This window comes from Penicillium paradoxum (assembly GCF_028828445.1).
Source record: "Penicillium paradoxum strain IBT 22861 chromosome Unknown utg000002l_segment0_segment0, whole genome shotgun sequence".
In the NCBI taxonomy this organism is placed as follows: domain Eukaryota; kingdom Fungi; phylum Ascomycota; class Eurotiomycetes; order Eurotiales; family Aspergillaceae; genus Penicillium; species Penicillium paradoxum.
The window spans coordinates 3,349,496-3,377,028 of record NW_026643180.1 but is presented as its reverse complement, the minus strand read 5'-3'; the positions used below and the strand labels follow the sequence as shown (position 1 = coordinate 3,377,028).

Below are 27,533 nucleotides of genomic sequence, written 5' to 3'. Positions count from 1 at the left end.
ACAGCTGAGCCTCGTAGTCCTGTAACTAAGCCCTGCTGAGTCTGCCCTGCTCGTACCAGCAGCCAACCCATTCACAGTTTTACATATGCTCTCCGGTCTTTCGTCCTCCTCACGGCCACTAAAACAATTTAAAATCCCAGCATTGATATATTTGAATATTCTTTGCCATCTGCAGCCTCATCTATTTTTGGAAAAATGTTTGAAACCATTCGGGCTGCGATGGATGCCGTCTTGACCAACCATCCGTGGTCACAAGAGCTGGCGGTTATTCTCCCGCTCTCTGCGCTCATCGACTTTCTCGATGTCCCGCGCACATTCCATACATTTCAGCTCACCAGAAATGTACCACTTTGGTGCTGGTCCATTACACCTTCTGCGAGCCGCCTGCTGCTCGCCAGGAGAAAGGCGGAGGACAGCTGCTATCTCGACCATTTTGGCGCCAGTCTGAGCCCCATCTGCCTAGACGGTCGCTATGGGGATTTGTATCAAATGGCAAGCCCTGAGACTCTGCGTCTGTATTTGGAAACTCTTATAGTGACCAAAATACCGAACGATCATGAGAATATGCAAAGAGACGAGAAGCGATTTCAAAATCTCGAAGTCATTCACGTATCTCGGGCCAAAAAACCATCCCGGTCTAGGCGCTCGCTCCGTTTCCTTGCAGCCGACCTGATTGGTTGGGGTTTTTTCTTATGTCTGTTTACTCTGACTGCGTTGCTGAAATTCTACATGGCGCTCGGCTTTATGGCCACCCTGCTACTGAGTGGCGTAGCGATCTCTCTTGTTCATGGAGGTGAACGGCGAAAGTTTCCAGTCGAGCGCGGCAGCAAGTACAATAGAGTGGTAGTCGCAGCACTGCATATGAACGAAACAAATTGGCAAGTCTTCTATGGAGAAAGCAGCATTGTCAACTCTGTTCTGAATCGGTCGCTTCCTTCGAACAACCATTCAAACACAATGCCCTGGCTACTTCGGCCCACTCTGCGTGGTCTCATTCTGTGCCAGTGGGGTTTTGCTATTGGTGCTGCGGCCATCAAGGGCTGGGACGCATACTTCATTACATTGTGGATCATGTTCTGTATTTTCTCGCAAGGATATCTTTTCTCGCCAGAACATGTCGTGAAAGATTGGATGGAAGCGTATGCAGGGGTCCGAATGGATCGCTATCAGGCACAATTTGGGTCCCGAAGGGCTCTTTTGAATACAATCATTGCTCTGAACCCAGACACGTTCTCGTTCGACGAAGCAACAAATGAAGACTCGACTGCATTCTATGCTGGCGCCTTCAAATGGATTGATCCAATTCTCAGAGAAGGCCCAGATCGGACACAATGGGAGGAGGCTACGCGTTTGGCCATGATTGAAGCCAAGTCGCCCCCTGATGACACAAGTACTCTGGTTTCTGAGAATATTAGTGAGCCCAAGATGGACTCATCCGCCAGGAAGGAGTCGAAACACATCGAGAAGACAAAATATTGGCATGCTTTCATACCTGAAGGTATCGAAATGGCGGAAAAGATTCGTCAAATAGCGAATCTCTCTGGGAGATATGTGTCAGAGAAGAGAGATGAGCTCAGCTGACTCCTCATGCCGGTCCATGAGCGTGATTGGGACTGAGCTCAGAGTGACTTGCCAAAGCCTAGAAATGTAATCGTCACTTTAAATAATCTATATGTGACAACACGACATTGTTTGGAGGGGTAATGATGTTATGATGTTAATGAACGATAGAATTGACACTCATTTGGGAGTTGAGCCATTCAAATTTCAAAGACAGAAATTCTTGCAACGTATTAGTAGCATAAACAATAATGGATATTCAATGATACAAACACGTATCCTACCCAGGTGTTGGTCCATGGGTCCAGATCAGCAGGCCGAACCCAGACATTTATTCCAATGAATATGACGTCTCTGATTATTTGCAATGTTGGGCTGTCACGCATCTCGTGTGTAAATCTGTCAGACCCTGCCGAAGGATACATCGAAATGCATGATGAAGATAGTTGATGAGGTTGAGAAGGAAACGAATATAAGCTATGGACAGAGGAAGAAGTCTAACTCTATCCTTGCCCCCTGTCTTGAACCGATCACCACCCATGACGAGCCCCAATATATGGCGTACTCGGCCTTTCCACCCCAGGGCGTGCTACCTAAAGCGGCTTTAACCCTAAGCTTATCTTGGCGACACCCACCTGGGCACTCTACGCCCGGGTGAGTCATCAGATGGGTGACCACCTGTGAATCCTAACCGTTGGAGCTTTTCTTTCTGTGATACATTTTTGCTTTTCGTATTTTGTTATCCTTTTATCTACGCTGCACACCCATGATCTTAATGTTATGTAGCGCAACATCAAGCACATACGACCATAGGGTGTGGAAAACAGGGCTTCCCGTCCGCTCAGCCGTACTTAAGCCACACGCCGGTGAGTTAGTAGTTGGGTGGGTGACCACCAGCGAATCCTCACTGTTGTATGTTTTTGTTTTTTTCCCATCTCGAATATGTTATGAAAGGACGTATGTATGTGTAAAAACCTACGGCGTAGTCAGTCAATTTAGCCGGATTAGGTGGCCAATCGTAGCCCTAGTAGGTGGTTAGGGCTGTGATACGGTTTCCGGATAATTTTCACCCTAACCTTGGGATTTGTAACCTATAACCTCTTCTATAATTTTACAATATAATCCCAGCTAATGTAACGTTTAATACATACGACCATAGGGTGTGGAAAATAGGGCTTCCCGTCCGCTCAGCCGTACTCAAGCCACACGCCGGTGAGTTAGTAGTTGGGTGGGTGACCACCAGCGAATCCTCACTGTTGTATGTTTTTTTTTTCCTAAATTTTTGCCTCATATGTGAGATACGAGGGCGCTTTGGTCCTAGAAGAGCTCTGAACCGGAGGATGAAACTAATTGGGCGAGTGGTGATATAGTAAACGGTTGCTACCACAACCACGTAAGATCAGAATTATACCTAACTCTACCGAGATGTTACGATCCAAAACAATGCTAGAAGGCAATCTCACATGTAAGCTCTTGTCAGTTCCGATAATAGCTTATGAGATTTATTGAATGGCAGAAATCAGAGTACATGGCTCCTAAAAAACGTTAGTTCTTTCCCGAAGCTGTTGATAGACATCGAATTCTCAATAAGGTAACGCTAGACATTGATAGTGGGAATTGATATTTTTGAGATGCTCAAATCGTGCACGCAGTTCCACATAAGTCAGGGTATATAGAGCTATGAGATAATGCGTTTTTTGCCTAAAGTTTGATTTGCAGGATCCTTATGTCTCACGGTATTCCTTGTCCCCTTTTACAGTCATTTGGCATCTCTCCTTTCCCACATAGGAGTATATCTCTCAATATTCCTACAATTAGGTGAGTTTAATTTCAATAATTCGGAGTCATCCAGGCTTTCAATCGCATGTTTCAATCAGGCAAAAGAAGGTTGAAGCTTCCCACAGACTCTTTCTGCCAATCTCTCCTTAAGCAGAACATCATAGACATGCGATGCCCATGCGCAACAAACCTTCCGTGTATCCTTCGGATCAATAATCTCCTCAATCCCGAACGCGTTCGCCGTGCGCACCGGATTCATCAACCGTAGATACTCTTCTTCCAGCTCTTTATATCGTTCCTCCTTTTTCCCAACCTTCTCAGCCTCACGCAGCTCATGCCGATGCGCCACCTCAATCCCACCATCCAGTGGCAATGAGCCCCATTGTCCAGATGGCCAAGCAACCTGCATAACCGGATCACGACAACCCAACATAACACCCCCAGCCACGCCAAACACACGTCGCGTGACCACATTGAACACAGGAGTAGTGGTACTGAAGTAGGCCTTGGCGAGCTCAACACCCCAGCGCATTGTCGCTGTGCGCTCAGCAACAGTGCCAATAGCATAACCAGCTTGAAACAACCTGTTAGCTCATTCTAGATCTTCCGGGAATATATTCACGTACGAACGTCCAAAAACTGCAAAATCGGCAGGTTCATCACATCACACAGCTTGAGCAGTCGCGTCAACTTTTGACTGCCTGCCGCGTCCAACGCACCACCATTTACTTCGCAATTGAGCGAGATGATTCCTACAGGGCGGCCTCCCAGTCGTGCAAGTCCTCCAATCGCCGTGCGGCCCCATAGCGCTCCGATCTCAAACCAAGAGTCCTGATCCACGACAGAGAGAATAATTGTACGGGCATTGTACATACGAGCCTGTCGTCGAGGAATGATACTCCGCAATGCAATATCCTCACGCTCCTCTGAGTCCGTGCAGGGAATCGTCGGCGGTGCCTCAGTTCCACAGTTGGGAAGATAACTCAAAACTGTTCGCAGTTGCTCGTAGCACTCCGCTTCATTGGCCGCGAGGTTATCAATCGTGCCATTCATGCAATGCACCATAGGCCCACCCAAGTCCTGGAAGTCAAGGCCTTCTTCAAATGTTGCGCCTTCAACAACTTTCGGGCCTGCATTGAACAGAGCTCCAATATCAGCTGCCATAACGGAGAAGTGGCAAGATACCACTCTCGCGGCACCAAGTCCAATCTGCAATATTCGTCAGTATACATCATCTCATCATAGCAACTTTGCGATAGAAATAACGTAAGAAAATAAAATTTGCACAAACTCACCGCAGGCCCAACAACAGCTCCCAAATTCGGAATGCCCATGTTCAACTGCTTAATCACATGCGGAAAAGATACAACATGAGGCAGATAGCTCCAACCCTCTTTTCGAATCGTGGTGACACTCCCACCCCCCGAACTCCCATCAACAAGCTTCACAACCGGCACCCGCAGCGCAATCGCAAGCTTCTCAACATAAAGCGTCTTTCCAACACTCGCACCGTCAGCATGGCCAGACCGAATACTGAAATCATCTGCCGTAAGCAGAACTTTCCTGCCGCGAAGCAGTCCCGCGCCCTGGACGTTATTGCTAGGCACGAAGGAGACAGGTTTCTCGCGCATTGGCGCGGTCTTTTTCCATGATACCGTTCCCGAAACGGATCCGATTTCTTGGAAACTGTCGGGATCGAGGAGTTGTTCGATGCGCTCGCGCACCCATAATTTGCCGGCTTGCTTTTGTCGCACGTAGCCTCTGTGGTTTGGGTCTGGCTTTGCGGCTATTGTGCGGAGAGAGGCTATTTGATCTAGCACATCGGAGTGGTCTGCTGGGAGGCGATTTTCTGTAGACTTTGATTTTGATTTCGGCTTTTTTGTTTGATCTGGTGGCGATATATGGGAGGAGACCTGGTGTAGGCGGTCGGTGGCTTGGTCTTTGCCTGTTCTGATTGATGGATTATCGTTTTCTTTCGTCATCTTGTATCAATTGACATTTACTTCCTGTTGACTATACTCTGCGTCATTGTAGAATTGGAGATTGTTTAATATGGAGTCCACTGAGGGGGTGACTGGCCTCCGAGGTAAAAAGTACCAGAGCCGAGGTCACTTCCATGTGGGGATGTAGAAGGATATCTTGTCAAATAGTGATTGAAATATGGTGCTTCATTCTAACTCTTCTTATTCGAAAGGCAGAAGTCATTATCCTCTTCCTTTTGCGAACCTGCAAGGACTTGTTAAGGTATAATTGCATACTCTGATAACCCCGGATTTCCCCTCGATGTCCTCGTCCCCGCACCCACGGCCCATCAAGCGATTGTTGGTCGCCAACAGGTATGGCCTTCTATAATAATTGATATAATAACGTACTGAACTAGTATGCTATAGAGGAGAAATCGCTGTTCGCATTCTCCATGCAGCACGAGAACTACCCGCGGCAATCGAGACATTCGCTCTCTACACATCCGACGACCGGTCACATTGCGATCTAGGACGGCCACAACGTGCAGTTCAGATCCCCTCGGCATCATCATATCTTGACATTTCTCTCCTGGTAGACTTAGTGCAGAAAAACTCCATTGACGCTGTGCATCCCGGATATGGATTCCTCAGCGAGAGCGCCGAATTCGCGCATCGCATGTGGCACGAGGCCGGCGCCATCGTCATAGGGCCTGGATGGGAGAACCTCGCCCGAACGGGTGATAAGCTACAAGCAAAGAAACTAGCGCAACAATGCGGTGTTCCCGTTTTGCAAGCCATGGACCAGCCCACCGGCGATGTGGATGTCGCATGTGCATTTGCGAGAAGGTTTGGGTTTCCGGTCATGATTAAAGCTGTTGATGGTGGAGGTGGTCGGGGTATTCGGCTCGTTCGCGGAGAGAATGAATTGGAGAATAGTATTCAGCGAGCGATTGGCGAGTCGCCTTCTCGATCTGTGTTTGTTGAGAAGGCTGCTGTGGATGGGTTCCATCATGTTGAGATTCAGATTATCGGTGATGGGACCGGTCAAGTACGACATCTGTGGGAGAGAGATTGCAGTGCTCAGCGGCGGTTTCAGAAAGTAGTTGAATGTGCCCCGGCCTTGATGCGCGATCGAACTTTGATCGGTCGTGTGATCGAATCTGCGCTTCGAATGGCAAGTGAGATCTCCTATCGGTCACTGGGAACGTTCGAGTTTTTGGTCAGTGAAGAGCGTGGGGAATTCTACTTCTTGGAGGTCAACCCGCGGCTTCAGGTTGAGCACACTATTACGGAATCCATCAGTGGGATCGATCTGGTGCAGACACAACTTCTCCTGGCACAGGGACACACATTACAGGATTTGGGTCTCGGTGCTGAGGTCAAGGCAAACCATCCTCCACCAAATGCATTTTCAATCCAACTTAGGTTGTGTGCCGAGGATCCAAGCAACGGGTTTGCTCTAAGCATTGGCAAGGTTACTGGATTTTCCTTGCCTAGTGGTAATGGAATCCGGGTAGACACCAACGTCAATGTCTCTGGGCCCGCGCTGGTTGTGGGATCCAATTTTGATAACCTGCTGGCTAAGATAATCGTGACCGCTCCCACTTGGGAAGCAACGGTGAGGAAAGCTCAGCGGGTGTTAGCCGATTCTCGAATCGACGGCGTGAAGACAAACATCGGCCTTCTACGCGGGATTGCGGCACATCCTGATTTCATGGCCGGAAAAGTCGATACGCAGTGGCTAGGACTTAATCTCGAGGCAGTACTCCAGAAAGGAGAGAATATATCTAAGAGACTTCGGGGACTTGAGGGTCCACTCCGTCCTTCACAACAAGCCATTTCCCAAGTTGGCCTGCCCACATCCAACCTTTTATTCCGAAAAGGAGATGCATGGTCGATCACACTAGAACCTCTCTCAAAGAATACCTCGCCATCAGATAGGGTCGCACACCATTTGCGCTTGTCCCGTGTGTTACGAAATGAGTTCCCTACTTCTCTCACGGCTGAGATTGAATACACGACTCCAACCTCACAAACAGCGATCCCCTACCGGATGCAACTCGAAACGACAACGACTGCTGCGTCAGCATTGGTATCATCGACACATCGACGAGGTGATCCGAAGAATCCTCAGCATATCATTCTACCCCTGTCAGGCAAGCTGATAGAGATGCTGGTGTCAGATGGGGAAGATGTCGTTGAAAACCAGGTCCTGGCTTTTGTCAAGCAAATGAAGATGGAGCTTGAAGTGCGAAGCCCCCGGAGTGGAAGGGTCAGATGGGTCTATGAGATGGAGGATGAAGAGGAGGATGTTGCTGAAGGAATGCTATTAGTTGAGTTAGAGCCAAGCAATGGCAATGTAGAAGTACGGGGCAAGTTATGATCTTACCCATATGTACGGGGATTATCACTGGGACCAACGTATGTCAGATGCAAACAAGGCCATATTTGGATTCAAAGTTCTTTCCTTGTTTCAAAAATTATATTACACTCCTTCTCGTGTCAACCATTACCAACCACCAGAGTCAGCTGAAGTGTATCACCTACACAAATCATAATCCAACACTCTGCCAAAACATATTAAGATCAGGGCCCTCATCGGGTGATCGAAGATTCCGGTAACTCGTGAACAGGAGTATTCTGCTTGTAGGTTGTAGGTAGCTCGGACACATGATTTTGACCATCCAACTCGCTTGGTTTTCCTACCGAGCTCCCTAACTCACTCGGTCCTCCCGATGATAGAACAGACCCAGGTTGGGTTATTGATGTGTTCATGAGGCTTGTTTCCGCTTGAGGTGGTTGTTTCTGTGAGCGACGACGCATGAAATACCAAAGTAAGCCGGCGATGATTGCCAACCCAGCAACACCACCAACTACACCACCTGCAATAGCGCCAGTATTTGAACCAGACGAGCCGCTCGACGTTGAGGAACTGGCCGATGCCGAGGAACTGGCTGATGTGATGGAACTGGCTGACGTGAGGGAGCTGGTTGATGTGAGGGAGCTGGTTGATGTTGCGGAGCTGCTCGACGTGGAGGTCCCATCTAATTATATTAGAGCTGAGCTCAGACCAGGAAAGATTTAAATCTTACTGGGTGAATATTTTGTCATCCACTTCCCACCATAAACCGGAGGATCGTCTGGCCCCGCACAGCCAACCCCCCTAGGGCCACGAAATCCCGTTTTCCCCTCCTCGCAACAGAAGAAGTTGCCGTCGTCAGAGTTTACGAAAAGACCCCAAGTTTCGTCGGCGCAATGTGGTGATTCGTTGAGTATGTTTGTACAGTCCATTCCATCAGGCGGACAACACGAGCCTGTACTGGTGCTACAATCTTCCTTTCCCGGGCAGCATCGGAGGAACTTATACCCTGTTGAAGTATCGCGCCATGTTGAAATGCTGCATTCGTCTGGGAGGCAGGAGTCATTTCTGCGGACTGCGAATCCGTAGGGTGAATCATAGTCAGTCTTAGACATGATGGGGAAGGAACAGAATAAACAAAATTTTATATAGGACTAGTCGATATATGCGACATATATAAACCAAAGTGGAGGAACAAACAACCCCGTGCAGAGGGAGTGGTGGCCAAGTTCGGAAAACTATGGGGCTTTGAAGTCAACAGAAGCAAGAGAAACAGAAGGGGGAAAGCTATTGAGAGTCAGGAGGCTTGCGATGAGAGACAGGATCTGTGCTCGGAGCCATATTGGGGGCCGCATGGGCTTTGGCATGGATCGGCGCGAAATCAGTCTTGGCAAAGGCAGACTACTGTAAAATATAGGCATCTGGTGTGAGCAGAAATATGCTGTCAATCCGTCGATAACTGCGTTTGTTCGGGAACTGCTACTCTAGCCCCCGCTGAATGTCAGTGCTTCCTATATTCGTGGGGAAAGAGTCGAAGCTACTCCGTATCTAGGTCCCTGATTGGGACGTAGCCCCAGGGGCCGTTTGAGAATTCCCGCTCTTGGGCTGGGCACACCCAACTTCCCTGCATTTGACATGATCTCGGACCTCGCTTAGACGCCACGGGAGAATACGGCAAAGATCAACCAGGGCAGAAATCAAGCTGTGCACATACTCCGTAGATGTGGCACCAGAGAACGAGCCCCAAAAAGGGTCTCTTACGTCCCACAATTGAGGCTCTCTCCCGTGCAATCTGGTTAATATAAACAATTGCCCGGCCCTAGTATTCCCTGTCCGCAAACCCACCTAGATCCCTTTCCATTTTCCACATGGTAACGCTACTCCTAACGAGAGTAGGCATTCCCCAATGTTTTTTGGTTTTAATCCTGATAGTAGACCTCGAGACTGCTTGATCAATTCAATCGTTCGCCAAATCGAGCAAAGCTTTCTATCGTCTTTGCGACTTCAATAAACACATCGTATTCCAGATCACATAATCTCATGTATGAGAGCTCACGGCATCAAATTGAAGTTGATGAATTGAGTGATCATTTGGTTGACTTGGTGAGCGAATCAGGGCGCTCAGATGGGCAGCAGTGAGCGCCATGACAAGGCCTCAGGGTGGGCTGATCAGACTTCCAATATGACATCGATCGGATCAGACCGCTTGGAGGCATGCTCATTTCTATTAAGCAAGAAGAAGGTAGCAAGATCTAAATAAGAGAGGTGCCAGAGGATTCCCGGTCCGTCTTTTTAGGTTAGACAGACGAATGTGTGTGAATAGGTACATACCAAGTGCGGAGGAGTGAGCACAACAAGAACAGATTCCCGTCCCCTTACAAAGCACAATAAAGAGGTCCAGATATCACCAACGAATCAGCATTCAGATTCGCCTGGTCCCACAGCATCATTGGTCTAGTGGTAGAATTCGTCGTTGCCATCGACGAGGCCCGTGTTCGATTCACGGATGATGCACATTTCTTTTTGCTTTTTGTCGATCGGATCAAATGACCCCAACGTGGTGTATTTTTTTTCCCATCCAGAGCAATGAGTTGTGGTTTGCTTTAGCAGAGGAGGGAAAGAGACAAGCCGAAGGATGAAGGTGAGTGTTTACGTTTTGCGATTTACAACAAGCGGTCACAGGTGACGTCACGTCCTCAACTTCCCCAACCATCTCAATTCTTCCTCTAGCCTACTGGAAGAGATTAGCCAGTATGGACGCTCTCGGTGTCTATGCGCTGACCTTCAACTGTGCAAGAAACCTCATCGATGTCGACTCTTTCGCGGATCATTTCTTCGACGCTCTCCCCGCGTCGGGTGCGGGGAGCTCCGCACCCGACCTGATTTTCCTCTCCCTACAAGAAATCGCACCGATTGCCTACTCCTTCCTTGGAGGATCCTATCTCCTGCCATATTTCGATGCATTCCGCCGTGCTGTCCAGAAAGCCTCGGTGCAAAGATGGGACCAGCACTACGTCGACATCCTCACCGACAACACGGGCATGACAGGCCTAATGCTCTTCGCACGCGACGAGACCTTGGGCAAAATCGCCTGGAAAGACACAGCGCACGTCGGCTTCGGGGTTCATGAAATGGGGAACAAGGGAGCTGTCGGAGCGCGTCTGGGATACGTTGTTGAGGGACACCCGTCCAAAACCGTGGATCTCACCTTCGTCGCAGCCCACCTCGCTCCTATGGAGGATTCTTATGAGCAGAGGAACTTGGATTGGAAGAGCATTGTCGAGCGCCTTGTGTTCACCCCTGATGACACGGTACCAACAGAGCGGTCAAGCATGGACGAAACCGCCAGCCTTCTTGACGATGCTGCATCGGCGCACGCGGAAGGCAGTCGGCGAGATCTCTTCGCGCCAAATGCATACCTATTCCTCGCAGGAGATTTGAACTACCGTACCTCGAATATCGGACCTACGACCGAGGAGATTGCACAATTCCCTCGACGCAACGTCGGCCTTGATGATCCATCACATTATTCCCACCTCCTGAAGAACGACCAGCTCGTGCGCGAAATGAACTACGGCAAAACCCTTCACGGACTGTCCGAAGCGCCAATCAATTTCCCTCCTACATATAAATACTCGGATGCTGCGCGCGAAGCCGTCCGCCTGGGGCTGGACACTGATAACCAGGAATGGAAATGGTCGAATCACCGCTGGCCCAGTTGGTGCGATCGAATCCTCTACCTTGATACGCCCTCGTGGGTTGGTGAAGCCGGGAAAGTCAAACCGCTTGGATACGACGCACTGCCTCTTTTCGCACAGTCAGATCATCGCCCCGTTGCGCTGGTTGCGTCCGTCCCGCTGAGACCCACGGAATCTCCGAACACCGAGACAGGTCACCGAGCGGTGGCTCCGTTCTCCATCGATCCGAGTTGGAAATCTAAACGAGACATGGCGCGCCGGAAAGAGGTTGTGGTTGGTGCACTCGCGTATCTGGGGCTGACCAGGGAAGGAAATGGGCTACTGTTGGCTTCGCTGCTGGGTATCCTCGGGGCATGTTTCATTCTTCGCTCTATGTTAGAGGTTTGAGGGTCAGATGTGGTGAATGGCGCCTGTCGAGAACTCTCTTTTTTTCCCCCTTTCTTGTTATGTCTCTCTTTATCCAGTTTGTAGGTATTTTCGGAAGAATCCGATGCATTGCTGCCAGTCGCCTGAATTGGCACTGCGTGAGAACGAGAAACCAACATCCCGGGTGATTCCCTTCCCAGAGTTTCCGAGGTCAGTAATCGTATTCCATCGTCAGCAGCCCTCCGAATTCGTCCTGTGACGCACAGCCGAGGGAGGGGGTTCTGAGGTGCTCTCCCCGGGATCCCCGTTTCCTCGGAAATGGTTCCCCATCAGATTACCCCAGTCTTACTCCCCGACCACCGGCTGCAGTCTCAATATTACGATATCAGACCATGCGGGCCGTAAACGATTACCCTCAGCAGCAACCTAAACCAGGCACTACTCCTAGACTAAGTCACATAAATGGGGCCGATCCGAAACGGTCGGGATACATTCTGCAGGTGAGAAAGATGGCGTCGAGGCGGGGGGGAAGAAAACACGCGCCATGGCTTGATTCTCGTGGACAGGCGTATGAGGTCACCGGTTTTCCAAGTTTCTGAACCTCCGATATTCGCTCATATCTGCGTTCCCATGACTGGGCTGAGACCGTAGGTTGCAGGGAAGGTCTGCATTGATCTGCTGTCACTGCTGTCACTGCTGTCCTAAGCTTTTCACGACTGGGACTCTCCACTCTGTCAGTTGGTGTCACCGTCTCTGGCTGCGACGGTCCAGATGCCGAGGTCGATCGTTTCTAGAACGTCCGTTCCGTGGTCCCGGTCTGTACGTCCTGTTCCTGAACCACGGCTCTTCTTTCACAGGCGACATCCGGCTGCAGTCATCCAGCAAATGCAAACGCGTGTTATTCTGTTATTCTGTTTTTTTTTCTAATGCTAGATCCGAGCCCGGGCATGAGATTCTAGACTTTGTATCACCGATCCCAGATCTCTTCGATGAGCAAACGTGCGATGCATGGAACAGGCCACATGAGGCAGTCAAGTGACCAGCAGAGAGCTTAATTTCTTTTTCTAACGATTCTCAATTGCGAACACACCAGGGACACGTCTACCTCTCACCGCGCTGTATGACAGTGCTTATGAAGCCATTGGCCAAGGGATCATGGGGAACAGGTTTCATAAGAGGCGGTGTATGTTGTCAAGCTTTGGCTATAGAGAGGTCTAGACAGCCGGAGTGCCGGATTGCTGGGATGTACGGAGTACTGCGATCTGACACGGTAAGCGCGGAGCCTGCTACCCTGGGAGATTTATAATATTTCATGCCACACGGAGTACTCCGAATGTTGCTTTGATCGCAAAGCGGGATACAAAGAATGAGGGAATAAAGAAAAAGAAAATTTCAGTGACGGCTCCACCGGGGATGAAAGGGAGAAACCATACGGCATACAGATCCAGGGCTATGTCCAAGGGCTATTGAATTGGATTGTTTCTAGTGAAGTTTCAAGGACAGTAACAGTAGACTCTCATTGGTGTGTACCATTATCCATGGATATCTGAGATAAGGATCATCTGGAGAGAATGTGTTGTACTCCGTACTCCGTAGAAGAATAGGGGGATAGAGTATGAAATGCACTCCGACAAAACCACCCCGAAAGACAACGAACAAGGAAAAAGAGAAAGAAAAAAAAGAGCACTAAACAACAACCTGTGTCATTGACAGGGCTGATCAGGAGAAAGTGGACAGCACCGAAGGATCAGAATGTTCCATAGGAACTTGCAAACAGGCCTGAAGCGGAAATTCGAGGAAATCATCCCCTGAGTTCGGTGGGGACTTTTCCAGAACATACCAAGGTGGAGCCGAATACTGGACATCGAGCCTCAACTCGAAACAGTAGTGAAAGGCAATCAAACAAACCATCCCAAATCCCAAAAGTCAAGTAAAGTGATAGGGCCCCATAATCTACGGAGTATACGGTATACTTGTTGGTTAGCACGCCTGGCCACACTGGCACTCAATCCGAGGAACGGTTTGCTTTAGGCCCATGTTTCGAAACCTGACCTTCGTGTCAGCTGCTCCACTTGGCCCTGCAATATTGAGACTGCGAGTCATTGCGCGATCCAATGCATCGGGAGGTTTTCTTTCTACCTTATAGCGGAGCCTTCATTGGCCCACTCCTTCCCATGCATCGATGGCCAGCATTTGAGCCGATCACAAACCCGCATCTTCGGGCCAAGGGATGAAGATCGACCGATCTCTGCAGCATGTACGATGTATCAGAGTGTGTTTATTGGTATACGGCTGCTAACATTCGGCCTGTGGTAGGGCTAAGTACCAAATGGAAGATATGTATTTGGGGGGAAGGGATAGCCGGAAAGTAATGCCAAGGGTACGCAACGCCCAGGGAAAAATCAGGAGGGTTCGGCCAAGTCACAGATTAAAAGAAAACAAAATAAAGGGAAATAATCAAACACTGTACTCCGTAAAAGAGGGCGAAAATAATAAAAGATAATAAGCCCAAATAATCAAAATAAAAACAGAAAAACAGAAAAATATAAAAATATAAAGAGAAAATAATAATAATAATAATAAAAAAACAACCCCAGCAAACGGCCATAATAATGGAACCCTAAAAATTCTAATCCTCCTATTTTCACTGCCTGGATGCATTTGTTAGACTGTTTGACATGTCTAAGCCATCTTTTTGAGCCTCTGATATAAACCTGTCATCTTCTCCCTGGATCCTCCCTTTCTTCAAATCCGGTCTTCCCTCCAAACGCTAGCAACTTTGTGGCTGAATTTCTATCCCCAAAACGCAACCTTCAACCTCCGACGTCATTGTGTTGTACTGCACATTCTAGACCTTGGTCCTTATTCTCCGTTACATTTAAGCTTGAAGGTGTCTGGCATTTCCTCTTCTCTCCTGTCACCCTTTGAGAAACGCCTCAGCTCCCCTTGTCGATTCCAAGTTTTGATCCAAATTCGTCTTCCCCCTGGTCCATCAACCACTCTACCAACATGTACTCTTGCGCAAATTACCCCCGCGGATGCCGAGGCCGTGTCAACAGACAGGGAGCGAAATGCTCTGACTGCGTTGTAAGTGGTTCTACGATATCTTTGATCTGGTCTACACAGCAACATCCAGAGAGAAGAAAAACAAATCACAAATCACTAACCTCCATGGCAGTCTTTGAACTTGCGTCGCCCATCTTTTGCTTCGCCGTTCGCCCAACCACGCGAGTACAAGCGAATGCTGCCCTCAGAACTCTTCGGCGAGTCTTCATCCAAGGCACCCGAGCCCCAGCTGTAATGCGTGTGTGCCTTTGAAAGCGTATACTTCCCCGGACGGTCCGGAAAAATAACCCAGTTTTCCTTACTGGGTTGCGTCCTGCCGGCTGGGACTCACCTCGCATGATCTGCGGCCGCTTCCTTTGTTCTTTCTTTGCCTCTCTCATATGCATCGCCGGAGTTTCTTTGTCATATTCGGCGGCCATCTTGCCTTGATTTGTTGGGTTCATCCCCCTCAATTTGCCGCATTTCTTTGATCTCGTTCAACCTTCTCCGCATTGGCCGGGCTGATGTGCGAGTCCTTTGCGCGGATCCTTCTTTCGGGAAACTGCGAAACTCGGCATGCATGGATACTTCGCGAACATTTCCTAATCCACACATTCTGGGGTTGTTTCTGGAACAAAGAAACCACCCTATCACTTTTCTTTTTTTGGTTTCTGTTTTGCATGGAGAATAGATCGCATTTTTTGGCTTTTGCATGGATACCTACGGAACATGGATCTGCCACTGGAGGGCAGTGGCGCTGATGGATTGGGCTCTTTCAACTTTGGTTGATTGTTGATCGCCCCCTCTTCTTTTTCCTTGCGCATACGTGTGCTCTGGCTCTGGCCCTGGTTTTGATATTGTTATTAATTTGGTTCTGATTTTATGCCCTATTTTGATGTTTTTCTCTGTTTGATGTTGACATATCCTTTGTGAACTGTGATGCCATACCCCCCTTGTCTGTTTTGCGCATATCATATGACCATCCCTAGTGCTCTATACCTATTTACAATGCTAGCATTGATATTATTACTTGACCTTGATCTTGATTCCATACCGTTTTTCTCTGATTAGCAATCTAAAAACCGAACCCAATAATCTTTCTGCCTTGTCGGCCAAGTACCCAATCCGTTCTTCACCCGATCATTGCATTCATGCAGCACTGCATTTGGGCTCTGGACACATAATAATCCTCAGCCGCACTACCACACTGCCGCAGGGCTGTGAGCGTTTGGCCCCAACCCCGTGTCTTTCTGGTCCGTTGGGGCACCCGGGGGCGCGGCTGAGTCTTCTTCATGACACCTTCCAGCCGCAATACCTTTGGAAACGATACGAGAAAGAACCCCTGGCCAAGTTTAGAGATACGATACTATCTCTATCCCAGCTTTCTCAACCCCGATGCCTAAAAAGAAACTAAGCGCAGCCTCTCAGCCACCAGGCCCTCCATTCCCATGCATAGCGCCCACATTCCTGGTGCCTAGCCAAGCAAGCAATACCCAGCACCCAGCACCCAGCACCCGGCTCAAACGACCATGATAGCTATACCCCCCGGTCACACACCCAAGCCTCAACAGACGGTGTGCCTTACAAAGTACGTATGTCGCGGTGGTATGCTCACCATGGCCAGGCCCAGGCCCTGTTGCACGCGGGTTAGGCAATAAAAGCATTTTGTGACAGGCTTAGTACTACCTGCGCCGTCGATCACTCTCTTCTATCTTGTTTTTTTGCTTATTCTGCTTTCCTTCTACGGTGTAGTGGCTCGCGCTATGTCCAGGCACCCTTGTCTGGACATATCCTGCAGAGCCGGGATTGGATTCGAACCGGTAAACTCACTGTCGGCGTTTTCCTTTTGGGACTTTTTTTTGGGCGCAGGTTCTGAAGGTCATGTGGTGCGAGGGGGGATCTAGACTGTGGCCAAGACCGGTTTCTTTCGGGGAATTAATGGAGTCAATAGTTTTCGCGACATCGTGGAAACGTTGAATACTGTCACATCTCCCGAAGTATTATCCGAGTGCTGACGGAAAAAAAGGGGGTTTGTCTACGTTGTATACTACTCCGTGCTCCGTTCTCCGTTCTCCGTACTCCGTACATAGATGCCCGATCGAGAAGAGGTGGGAAAAAAATCGAAAATCAAAACCACCAAAAGGACGAATCCTTGTCGATCACTTGTGTCAGAGTCGCATAGTTTCCCATGATCCGTTTTGTCCACATCTGAAACTATTGTCTATATTATTGTGAGCTAAACCATCTGGGCAAAGACCAACAAGGAACCCAGAGGTGGCCACAGAACCACAGAGGGGATCAGGGGCCGCCAAATGACCCCCAAAAAGAGGAATGGAGAAAAAAACCAGAAAAAAAAAGAAAACGAGCTAAACCCCCCGATACCTCGGAATCGACATTAAAGCAATCTGAATGTAAAACAAAGAGTGGAAACAAAGGGCTTTGAGATCCGCTTCTAGCCGCTTCTACTGGCCTTCTCTGCGCTTTCTCTTTTCGTTCGCCCCCTTTTTTTGGACTTCCCTTTTGGGTCTGTGGTTTTCCCGTTTCGGGGAATTCGCCTCTAGCCGTAGCGATCGCTGTTTCAGCGTAGAATTGTGGGGAACTCGCTCGGCACGGCCATCTCCACGGGATGTGCTCTTGAGAACGATACCCGAGCTCTCAAAGGGGGGTTTTCTTTTGGTCGAGATCTGTTCGGTGATCGGCTGTGGGAACGGCTTTATCGGGTGGCGTTTGATGTTTTCCCCCATTTGGCTGCTCAGTCGGTAAATAATGCCATTTCTTATTTTAAGAGGTTATTTCGTCACGGTTCAAGCTTCCCTCTACGTATGTCGTACATGGTCTGAAGACGAGGGATCTATATCCGACGGAGACTTAATGGGGTAGAGCGAAAGGGGTAAGTCCAGAACATGACTCGAGATTAACTGGCTATATTAACCCCGTGCGCTGTCAGACTAACTGCTCGCTTGTATCCCGACACAATGGCAACGAGTAGATGTTGTGCAGTAGCTGCAGCAAATCAGATGGTCGATCCTAGTCGCGATCCAAAAAAAAAAAGAAAAAAATAGATTGGTTTGGGAAACCCCCTTTTGGGAAAGTAGAAAATGGGAATGAAGGGGAGGGCACACATGCAGAATCACACATTGAGCTTGTCTATTTCGAACATCTCTGTTGTAGAATTATATACTCCGAACACGGGCTGGCCTAGAAGCAGCTGAAAGCCGTTATAGTTCTACTACCCTAATAGATCTGACACGGTGTCCGTGGAGTAGTATGCACTGTGTACCCGATCGGATCGACCTTCGGTTCTCGGCTGTAAGGCACCGTCACATGGACGATGGTCTAGAACGCGCGAATTGGGGCGGGTGATAAGCGCGGAACGGCTGGGACGTCCCCTGGGCTGAGCTGAGTTGGGTCTTGGGTCGAAGAGCCGCGCTGGGGCGTAGATCCTGTAATCTCGGCAGAGTCGTTGGGACGTGGACTCCGGCACTTGGCGGAGGTTTATTTTGCGATAGATAGAGTGCTTTTCCGCTAGGAGGCTTGAGTTATGTATATTGGGACTTTTGTTGGGATTCGGTTGATGTTTTATACAGCTTCTTGGGTGGCTTGTTCCGCGGATGCCGAATGATGCAGAGCTCGAAATAGAAGCCAATGCCTACCTAGGTTTGCAAAAAGAAATCTTCAATTTCGTTGATTCATCTCGGCATCCGGTCTCTCGAGATACATCCGCTTATACATCTAACATCTGCTGGCATACCCATTGTGCGGTCTTGGTATGAAGTGTCCAATCTCGTTCGTCTTCCAAGGCTTCGGGTTCGGTTGGCTTCATGCCATGCCCTTCGCTATCACAGACCCTCCCAAGTGCCTCAAAAACAACAATTTGATCCCTCATGTGTTCGTCTAGACAAGATCTCCTGCCCGTGGCCCCAGGTAATTTGTCTGAATTGGTATTCGGACTATCATTTGAAATCTCCCCAATGAATCCTTCCACACATTGGTCGACTAGAGCTGCAGCTTGGGAGAACATCAGATCCCTTTGACAATCACGCTGAGCTGGCTGTTGCTTTTGCTTTCCTTTATGCTTTGGCTTGGACGATCGATCGCCTCCCAAGCTCCCGAGCATGTCGTGGCCTATTCTGAACCCCGCGGAAGTATGCGCCACAATCAGGATGTAAACATGGGAGCGATGCTGTGTGGCTTCGGATGTGTGAATTTTGATAGGAACTGGCGTATCTTCCTCTGCTGATTTACTGAGAGGGCCCTCTTCCGGTACAGATGAAGTGGGATCTTTGACAAAGATAGAAGGATTTAGCTTTTTCAATGCACGACGCAGAGTGCATTGTGTGACGTGTTCGATGAATTGGCGAACAGTACTTCCCGTATCCTCGCCCGAGTCAGTATTGAGGGTGGGTTGGTCGGGTGCTAGCACTGTGATATCAACATGTGTGATCTGCCCGCGTTTGTGGCTCATGAGATCAATGCGCGGAAAGCTACAAAAGCCTCGAGCTCTCCGGTCTTTCTCTGCTGGTTCCTTGGTTTGAATTTCTTCATCTAAGCTCTGTCGGAATCCAAGTGCATGGATGAAGAAGGTGACTGCCCCCAGTTCAAGAGGCCCCGATGACCAGCCTCGCTTGTGAAGGATAATGGACAAAGGAGGAAGCCCAAGTTTGACGAAGTTTGGCACCATAACCTGCGATGCATAGTCATATGATGGGGAATGAGTCGTGTTTGTCCCACCGGTGATGTTCACCTTCACAGAAGCCCCAACCGCCTGTGATCCCACGTAAAGCAGGTATGGATAGAGAGCTTGAAAAATAAGAAAGATAGAACCAGCAGTTGTGAGATTGATATTGTATTCGGATTTCACGTTGACGTGTGACAAGTCAAGAAGCGATCCGCTCTTTGATCTTGTTGACTGTGGAAAGAAGTTCAGAAACTGGGAGCCGACCTCAACTCCTGATACTTTGCTGCCACTGATCTCTGCCAGTAGCTTCACTGCCGCAGTATGCGATCGCTTTAGCCCTTTCTTTCCCTGCCTGTTCCCGCGAACGTGATCGATGCTAACTGGACGGCCAGTCAGAGCAGATAGCCCGATGGCAATACGAACTAGCTGTCCACCTCCTTCTAGAGTTCTGCCATTCAAGTAAACATGATTTGATTTTGATGGACTAGATTGCGAGGTCGCCATGTCCGGCAGGCAGGTCGGATTGTCTTCAACGCTGATATTGTCAATTTCCTCGATCTTTTGTGCGCTTCCATCATCATACAGCTTCGGAGAACCTGGATTCTTATAATCATTTTCTCTACTTTCGCTTTGCTTTTCTTGGTCTTGAGTCAGACATCGAGGCTGTGTCATCTTGGCGTGAGTCACTGTTTTAGGCTAGTCAGGGTCTGGGCCTTTGGGGTTTAGCGAAGGCTTAACTTTGTTGACCAGAGTCAAGACAAACAATGTTCCAAGATTGATCTCACTTTGACGTCGAGATGAAGGTGTTTGTAGTTAAGTCTCGGATGTGGAAGTGGCCATGTAGTTGTTGGGCACCTTCCGTTGTAGCCCTGGAGCTCCTGGGGCTTCCTTCCAGCAACTCACAATCTTCCCTCTTTGCATCTCCGATCTTCCTCTTCTTTCAATACAGCTGTAAGTATAATATACTCTGCAGGATTTTGAAACATGTTTTCCTCTGCATCCAATACACGAAACAACCTAAGAAGGTCTATGTCCACTCGCTCAATACGAAAGCCCCGGCGACAAGCTCCAGAGAATGCGATGCCCGATGCTGCGACGCAACATGCCGCTGCAGCCGCCGCTGCATCTCGGGCAATGCGCTGCATTCAAAGCTCATCTCGTGAGTCGCGAAGCTCATACGATCGACTCGGTGGCCCAGGAAGCTTTGCTGTTCCCCGAAGACGTCCTGGAGCAAGCCTTCAAAGCACTCGAGACAGTATCTCGGTCTGTCACAGCGACTTTTCAGAAGCTTCTATGCCTCGTCAATCCAAAAAAACAACCAGTGAATCGACTCAAACTCATTTCCTCAATGATCCTGCTGCGCTTCCGCCAATCACAGAACTCAGGGGCCTTGATGGACGAGACAGCTCAGTGCCTTCTTCATATCGCCGACTGCGCAAGGCCAAGTCAATGTTCACTACCAGACAACGAACTGCACAGACCCCATATGGTGTTCCTACCCTTCCTTGCGGTGATCCTCTTGATCCTGAACGCAGTCCGGGATTCCAAATGCCACGAACTATGAGACGGTCAATGTCGTTTCTTCGCGGGGGCTATCAACCAACACAAGCCGGTCCAAACGCTCAAAATCATGATGCAGCCATACAGCTAGCTCGCAGCCAGTTTGCTCAAGATCCTGACGGAACAGGTATTCGAACTCGCCGGTCGTCTTTCTTGCTCGGACGCAAGAAGGATCACAGACCATTTCATAAGACATTCCGTGCCACTAGTGAAGGTGCCGCTGATGCCTCTTTTCTTGCTGGGGATCACCCTGGGTCATCTCGTAAATCTCGATCTTTTTCAAATTCCATCAAAAACAGATTCAGGCGAGTATTTGGTTTCTCGAAGATTGCAGTCCAACAACCTCCACTGCCTAGTGTTTCAAACTTTCCTCGGAAGGTTATTTCAACTCCAAACAAGAACAGCATGGAAGAATATCTCCCTCATGAAGATATGCCCACTGAAGATGGCGTCGCCTCCGACTATTTCCGAGCAATTTCGGAGTCTCCCAGCCGTAATAGTCTCTGTTCGTCCAAGTCGCGTGTCACCAGTTGGGCAGATTCAAGTATGGCAAACACAGTGACGACCCGGAAGCTAGGACATCGTCAGTCACTTTCTTTGATCAGAGAAGATGGAGATCTAGACCAACATATGCCACGAACCCCTGTGATGAGTGAGACTGAAACTCAAGGTCCTTCGAGTCTGAAACCAAGCCCTTGTCGGATGGGAATTGTCGATAGTCAGGATTTGTATACTGCATTGATGAGGCAAATAGGCCAAACTTCTCTGCCTGATTCCCGCGAGGATTTCGTCTTCGGTACTGTTCCAGAGCATCGTGTGATTCCAGAACGAATGAACTCAGTTCACTCTCAATGTGGCAGACGCACTATTCGCCGTGTTCCAAGCGAGCAATCTTCAGTCTCGCACGGTTCGTTCACAACAGCGCGTGGCGGTGATCAGTCAAGCCCACAGAGATATCACTCGCGTTCAGTCAGATCCATGCAGGTTTCTCGAGGTCCACCGACCCAACCAGCGAACCAGCAACCGGCTGTTATTTCGGACAAAATGTCGCCACGCTCACTGTATGCCATGGGCGATGGTTCAGACGATGATAGCGGCAGTGTCGTTATTGCTCATCTTCGGGACCCCAATAGAGATGTTGTTTCTCCGAGTATCTATTCCCGGACCACCAGTGGCAATAGCCCCACGAGAGTTAGTAAGCCCGACATAGACCTCCGAGATGAGCCAGGAACTGCAATTATCTTCACTCCACAGCGAGGAATATATACCTCACCCAAACGTGCTGCTCTGGTTCCATCTTCCATGGCTCGTCCAAATCCCAGCGCGGACTGGCAGGAATGGATGAGCTCACAGATTGAAAGGATTGAGCAGGCGAGTCCCACGAGGGAACACATACGAGAAGACGCACAATTCCAAGATGATGATGAGTACCTGACCAATATAGCCCGACAAGCTCCTATCACTGTGTGCGCTCCAGCTACAGCAAATCTACTAAATGCTTCAGAGAAAGAAGAGGATACCAAGCGCAGGGCCTCGGAGGAGAATAGGGTTCCATCGCAAAACAATTTCTCTCGTCCTTTCAATCAAACTTCCAACATGCAGGTGATTATGCGACCACATAGGACTGAGCCAATGAATGCAGCACAAAAGTATTCTAACTCATCGATTATGGAACCCGCTACTGACTCCGGTGAAAACGCTTCACCCAAGTCCATTATCATTGCTCACACTCGAAAGTTGTCACCAATTCGACTGAGATCTGGAAACATGCAGCCACCAGAGTCTCCCACCCCCAAAAGAGTGGGAACAAAGAGTTCATGGACCCAAGAACAGCAACGGCGCTATTCAGCCCGGCGTGCTCCAATCGCCCAGGATGGCAGGGCCAATCAGTTCCGGTCTATGCGTAGCCAGCGAGACAATTGTGCGAACAACGAAAACGCGAAGCAGCAAGATGATTTTAATGGCATGATGGAGAACTATCACCAAGTTCAAGACATCCATTCCACCATCTCTAGCAAGCGCATGGTGGATCTGTTCTTGGACAGCCGCCGACGACGGAGAGGAGCATCCACCGACAACAGTGCACCCACCGAGGCTTTTATTTGACATGAGAGCTGACTGCTTCTTTTTGGTGTTGGACAACTGTTCAGCTTTTTTTTGTTCTTTTCTGTGTTATTCTTCGGGGCTACTGACCATTCATTCACTCATTTGTCACAGATAAAACATGGGCATGTATATTAGAGCTCCGGTTCCAGGTTGGGAGTTTTGTTTATCGGGTATGGGTATAGCAAGGCAACGAAACAAATATTGTTATTTGTTATTATTTCATGCTACTAGGCAAAAGAAAAACAATACCGATTTATTTCATTCGTTCCGGATACTTGAATGCCCAAAAAAAATCAATTAGCAAAAAGAAATCTCTCCCTCGGGGAATCGAACCCCGGTCTCCCGCGCTTATCGGTGTTAATGACAAGCGGAAATCATCACCACTAGACCAAGGAAGATGTGATGGCTGAGTTACTGCTCGGCCACTTGGCTGGTTGATGGAAGTAGCAGCAGATGATGGCTACATAACCTAATCAAGTGTTAAACGAAAAATGCCATCCAAGCATACTCCCAAGATTCTGGATTTTGATCAAAGACCAAGAGTCGTTCAGGTAACGCAATAGTGTGTTTCCAATATTCACTTCTAAATAATATATGATCACAAAGGAATGTCCAGTTTATTGAAAAAGATAAGTTTTGTTGAAAAAAAGATTTTACGAGTGTTGATATATATTGGCGGCCTGGGAGTCTACCACTCATATCCTACACCATCGGGGTGTTCGACAAAAAGGCCCAACTCAGTTTCATTCCAAACAAACACACTTGGAGGAATTTTTCGTTGGACTCGAATAGAGAAAAATTGATGTAGTGAAAAATTAGCTATGAAACCATGTCACCCGCTGGAGGGGTCATTCAGGCCCAAAGTCCGATGCAATGTGATATTTTAGTGGACGAGGTGCGCAGGTGTATAGCGGCCAGGGGTCGGAAACTTGTTACAATAAATTTTGATGCCTGGAGATGCCTGGAGATGCCTGATTCTATACCGCTTTTGACACCGCTCTATACAGTGTATTGTAAATGAACTCCCGTACTGAACCACTAGCCCGGGCAATATTGAAGCTGTTCCCACCATACAAAACTCCAAAATCTCCCACTTCTAGGCGTTGAAGCCTCTTAGATCATATTCTTAACAATTTCAAAACCCCCCGACCATGCATCACCCTAATCTCACTCATTCCGCTACCCCCTAACGGTTAAGCATGTGGGAGTGGTGAAGGGGAAGGGAGGGTGACGATTACACAGTGGACGCCCAGAAGAAGGGAGTTGAGGTCTAGGATTTGTATGAGTGCGAATAGCGTCACATTTAATGCCCATTTTCTAAGGCATCAATAGTGTCGACGGGGAAAAAATTGAAGAATGCAAGGGCTCTGTTATGGCAATTCAGGTATTCATATTTTCTGCCGGCAAAGATTCAGGCATCTTGAGGCATATTCAGGCATCAATATCACAAATATTAGTTTCCGACCCCTGGCCGCTATACACCTGCGCAGACGAGGTGCATGGCAGGATAGGCTAACAAATCATCTGGGAATAACGTATTCCGGTACCCAGGTAGTGACTCCGACAACCTCAGGAGCCAACATAGATCTCTAGTAAATATAAATTTCCGAGATATTCCACTAACCATGGAAGCAAGCCTGTGCATGCCTACCATCCTTGTTCTGCTTTCACTATATTGAACTGAGCCTTGCACATACTATGCGAACCGATAGCCACAATTATGAAGTCTGTTAATAGTCTCCACATGCTTCTTCTGCTTGTAGGCTTGTTATTGCAGCTCCAGCTGCCTGTGCCGACTCGAGTATATTGGACCTAAGATGATGCTTTATAGTTGTCGTACGGGGCGGCTGATCTCCTTATGGTCGGCTGAAGCAAACGATCGAGTGACGAGACGGCCGAGGTGGGTGAATATTGGAAGTGTTTGAAATAACCACAGCTGTATGGAGTAGCTATTACAAACATGGTTCCATTATATCACAGAAACTAGAAACATCTAGAAAAGCAGGCTATATTGATTCCTGGTCCATGTCCTAACTATTTCTGCGCATGTAATTCTCTTGCAGTAGGTAAATTCTCCATGTGGATACTGTTCGTGGGGAAGATACCCTAGGCTCCTGGGGGCTTATCCCACTTCCCTCACTCAGATAGCTTTTCTCTCCTTCATACCATATCAATTCTATCGATCTGTATACATTTGTTTCCTCCAATTTCCTCTGCGTACGGCTATTCCGTATAGCTACTATATCCGTAGCTCTAAGGGAACATAGTGCGCCGAATGTCGTAGCATTAGCTATGGAGTAAACGTTAGATCACGCAAACCATGGTTGTCGGGCAAGAAAATAAAAACCAATATAGTATATTCCGGGGATTATACTCATGAATCTGCCTGAATAACAGTACTCCGTAGCGGTTTCCATCAACTTCAGTCAATCGGGGATGCGTGCAGGGAAAGGAAAGGGGAAGTGTATTCCAAATATGGCAGTTTGCCCTAAGTGGAACCTTCCGATCTGTCATGTGGATACGTCTAACCGTCGTACCTAACCGGCCCCTAGTCGGCATACATCCTGCGTCCACCGACGGTTGTCCGGCTATATATGAGACAGACGCAATTAGTTTCGGTTATGAAATGACCATAATTCGCCTTTCTCAGCTCGTGTATCACATGATCACAGTTTGTACGCGATCAACTCACCAGATAAGATGTAAAAGCGGATTGGAGATATCAGCCGGGTCGAATGCTGGGAAATGGACGACGGGCAAATGCCAGTGAAGAGAGTGGAAGAATGCCGAGATAGAAGCAGAAATATTGGAAACCCCTAATAGAGCAGATGACTCCACAAAATGAGGAGAATTTACCACTTCTGTGTTTCCAAGATTCGTTGACTTTGAAGTTTCGACCAACTCTCTCGTTCTCTCGGATAATTGGCTGGAAAGCTTCGAAGGGAAGAGAGTATCAGGATTGAACTGAAGGAGGTAAGTCATCTGTGAATGAGGGGAGATTTAATGGGGTCTGAAAAGGAAAATTTATGAGCTGAAAGTCACCACCAAAAGCCGACATGGGGTCGGTGGGAACGAGGGCATCTTCGATACGGGAGTTGAGTGTTACGAGATTTCTTCGAACAGAACATTTTGCAGTCTCCCCAATCGCCAGTCTGTCCTTTTGGTAAGATGGATTAGCAAAATGCTGGAGAAAGGAGAATGGTTCATTCTCTTTCAAGCTGGCGTGACATGTAGTGGTAGAAGGCCTGAGTGGGACAACCGCTGAGCAAGTGGAATACCGGGTAGGAATTTCTTCAACTGCAAAAGTAAATTCTCATCCAAGGGAACGACAGCGAGAGCATGGTGAATTTGTGTTGCCAGATACCTTGGCAGAAAAGCATAGCTCACAAGAAAGCCTTTCCCTTCCCGGTTTGGCTGCAGGAGGCGTAGGCTGATTGTACTTATTTGTGCAAGTTTTGCTATGTCTTCGTGTGACCTCTCTTTTATTGATCCATTAGATAATGTGCCTGATTTATGCTAGGCATCTTGAACACACGGTTTTAGAAGGGACTTTTTGCACAAAGGGCAGCTCGAAGATAATTGCTTTGTATCTGGGAAATGGTCAGTCCATTCGTATCCCTAAATCGAGGCATCAGACCTTACAGGTCGCTTCATGGCGAACAAGATGAGTCTTTCTTCGGTACTCCGTAGACTTTGTCGCACCTTATACATTGAAAATGACAGCGTCGGAAGTTGAGAAAAAGAGGAAAGAGGAGAGGGGCGGCAATGGGCTGCCGGAGTCAACGCGTGGGCGGATTCCCCCGGTGCGTGGCTGGACTCTGGACACATAAGAACCCTGCTATTTTACATTTCTGGCAAGAACTTGGAGCACTTCAATTACAGTAGGCTATTGACTTGGATCAAAGCCCCGGCATAGTATTGAGTGATATGGAGTGTGATCAACAGCAGACAAATTAGCTAATTTAGGTTCAATCTCAGAATAACGGCTTTTTCTGTCGCGACAAGGGAGTTTGTAAGTGTTTTTGTGCCTTTGGACTGGGAACCCCCTAAATAGACAATTTAGTCTGAATTAACATCGGTCCCCAAAACAGACCGAGATATGTTTCTGCACCTATATGTACGCAGTCCTCCGTACTCCGTAGGATCGACCCCTTTGTAAAGTGGAACCCTGGAGGCATCTTTGCTGTATGAAATATGCAATACTTTCTAAGCCCCGAGGCTGGATGGCGGGGCGTCTTTTCAACGCCCGTTCTGGATCCTTTGTTCTCCAAAGCAACTTGGTCAAAAGCTAATTTCCACATTGAACCAATTTAGGTAGGGACTAAATAAACGGAAACCTTTAGCCCCTGGCGTGCAAGTGCATCACAGTCGATCGAAAGTGGAGCAATGCGGAAATTTGCGAGGCAATCCACCGGCCA

At 48.5% G+C, this 27,533-nt stretch overlaps 9 protein-coding genes across 9 annotated transcripts, besides 2 other annotated features; 6 read left to right on the top strand and 3 right to left on the bottom strand.

The window, feature by feature from the left end:
* Window positions 1-195: 195 nt before the first annotated feature.
* Window positions 196-1,581, top strand: N7457_001200 (peptidase family m3; the record flags this gene model as incomplete). The annotated part of the gene is made up of 1 exon (XM_057172246.1): window positions 196-1,581. The coding sequence occupies one exon, from the start codon at window positions 196-198 to the stop codon at window positions 1,579-1,581; it is 1,386 nt and encodes a 461-aa protein (XP_057036149.1).
* A 726-nt stretch (window positions 1,582-2,307) lies between these two features.
* Window positions 2,308-2,467: a sequence feature (Protein overlapping with rRNA (N7457_001199, KAJ5794600.1) was converted to a misc_feature.).
* A 244-nt stretch (window positions 2,468-2,711) lies between these two features.
* Window positions 2,712-2,851: a sequence feature (Protein overlapping with rRNA (N7457_001199, KAJ5794600.1) was converted to a misc_feature.).
* Window positions 2,852-3,433: 582 nt separating this feature from the next.
* Window positions 3,434-5,321, bottom strand: N7457_001198 (uncharacterized protein; the record flags this gene model as incomplete). Its single annotated transcript, XM_057172244.1, has 3 exons — window positions 3,434-3,912; window positions 3,966-4,548; window positions 4,635-5,321. 3 exons carry the CDS (start codon window positions 5,319-5,321, stop codon window positions 3,434-3,436), a joined length of 1,749 nt encoding a protein of 582 aa, XP_057036147.1.
* A 301-nt stretch (window positions 5,322-5,622) lies between these two features.
* N7457_001197 (putative pyruvate carboxylase) lies at window positions 5,623-7,686 on the top strand (the record flags this gene model as incomplete). Its single annotated transcript, XM_057172243.1, has 2 exons — window positions 5,623-5,675; window positions 5,730-7,686. 2 exons carry the CDS (start codon window positions 5,623-5,625, stop codon window positions 7,684-7,686), a joined length of 2,010 nt encoding a protein of 669 aa, XP_057036146.1.
* Window positions 7,687-8,148: 462 nt separating this feature from the next.
* Window positions 8,149-8,388, top strand: N7457_001196 (uncharacterized protein; the record flags this gene model as incomplete). The annotated part of the gene is made up of 1 exon (XM_057172242.1): window positions 8,149-8,388. The coding sequence occupies one exon, from the start codon at window positions 8,149-8,151 to the stop codon at window positions 8,386-8,388; it is 240 nt and encodes a 79-aa protein (XP_057036145.1).
* Window positions 8,389-10,415: 2,027 nt separating this feature from the next.
* Window positions 10,416-11,747, top strand: N7457_001195 (putative inositol 5-phosphatase; the record flags this gene model as incomplete). The annotated part of the gene is made up of 1 exon (XM_057172241.1): window positions 10,416-11,747. The coding sequence occupies one exon, from the start codon at window positions 10,416-10,418 to the stop codon at window positions 11,745-11,747; it is 1,332 nt and encodes a 443-aa protein (XP_057036144.1).
* Window positions 11,748-14,735: 2,988 nt separating this feature from the next.
* Window positions 14,736-15,027, top strand: N7457_001194 (uncharacterized protein; the record flags this gene model as incomplete). Its single annotated transcript, XM_057172240.1, has 2 exons — window positions 14,736-14,813; window positions 14,905-15,027. The coding sequence occupies 2 exons, from the start codon at window positions 14,736-14,738 to the stop codon at window positions 15,025-15,027; spliced, it is 201 nt and encodes a 66-aa protein (XP_057036143.1).
* Window positions 15,028-18,495: 3,468 nt separating this feature from the next.
* Window positions 18,496-20,121, bottom strand: N7457_001193 (putative RNA 3'-terminal phosphate cyclase; the record flags this gene model as incomplete). The annotated part of the gene is made up of 1 exon (XM_057172239.1): window positions 18,496-20,121. The coding sequence occupies one exon, from the start codon at window positions 20,119-20,121 to the stop codon at window positions 18,496-18,498; it is 1,626 nt and encodes a 541-aa protein (XP_057036142.1).
* A 357-nt stretch (window positions 20,122-20,478) lies between these two features.
* Window positions 20,479-23,115, top strand: N7457_001192 (uncharacterized protein; the record flags this gene model as incomplete). The annotated part of the gene is made up of 1 exon (XM_057172238.1): window positions 20,479-23,115. One exon carries the CDS (start codon window positions 20,479-20,481, stop codon window positions 23,113-23,115), a length of 2,637 nt encoding a protein of 878 aa, XP_057036141.1.
* A 2,688-nt stretch (window positions 23,116-25,803) lies between these two features.
* On the bottom strand, window positions 25,804-26,826 carry N7457_001191 (uncharacterized protein; the record flags this gene model as incomplete). The annotated part of the gene is given in 5 exon segments (XM_057172237.1): window positions 25,804-26,079; window positions 26,189-26,376; window positions 26,394-26,631; window positions 26,651-26,705; window positions 26,753-26,826. The coding sequence occupies 5 exon segments, from the start codon at window positions 26,824-26,826 to the stop codon at window positions 25,804-25,806; spliced, it is 831 nt and encodes a 276-aa protein (XP_057036140.1).
* Window positions 26,827-27,533: the final 707 nt, after the last annotated feature.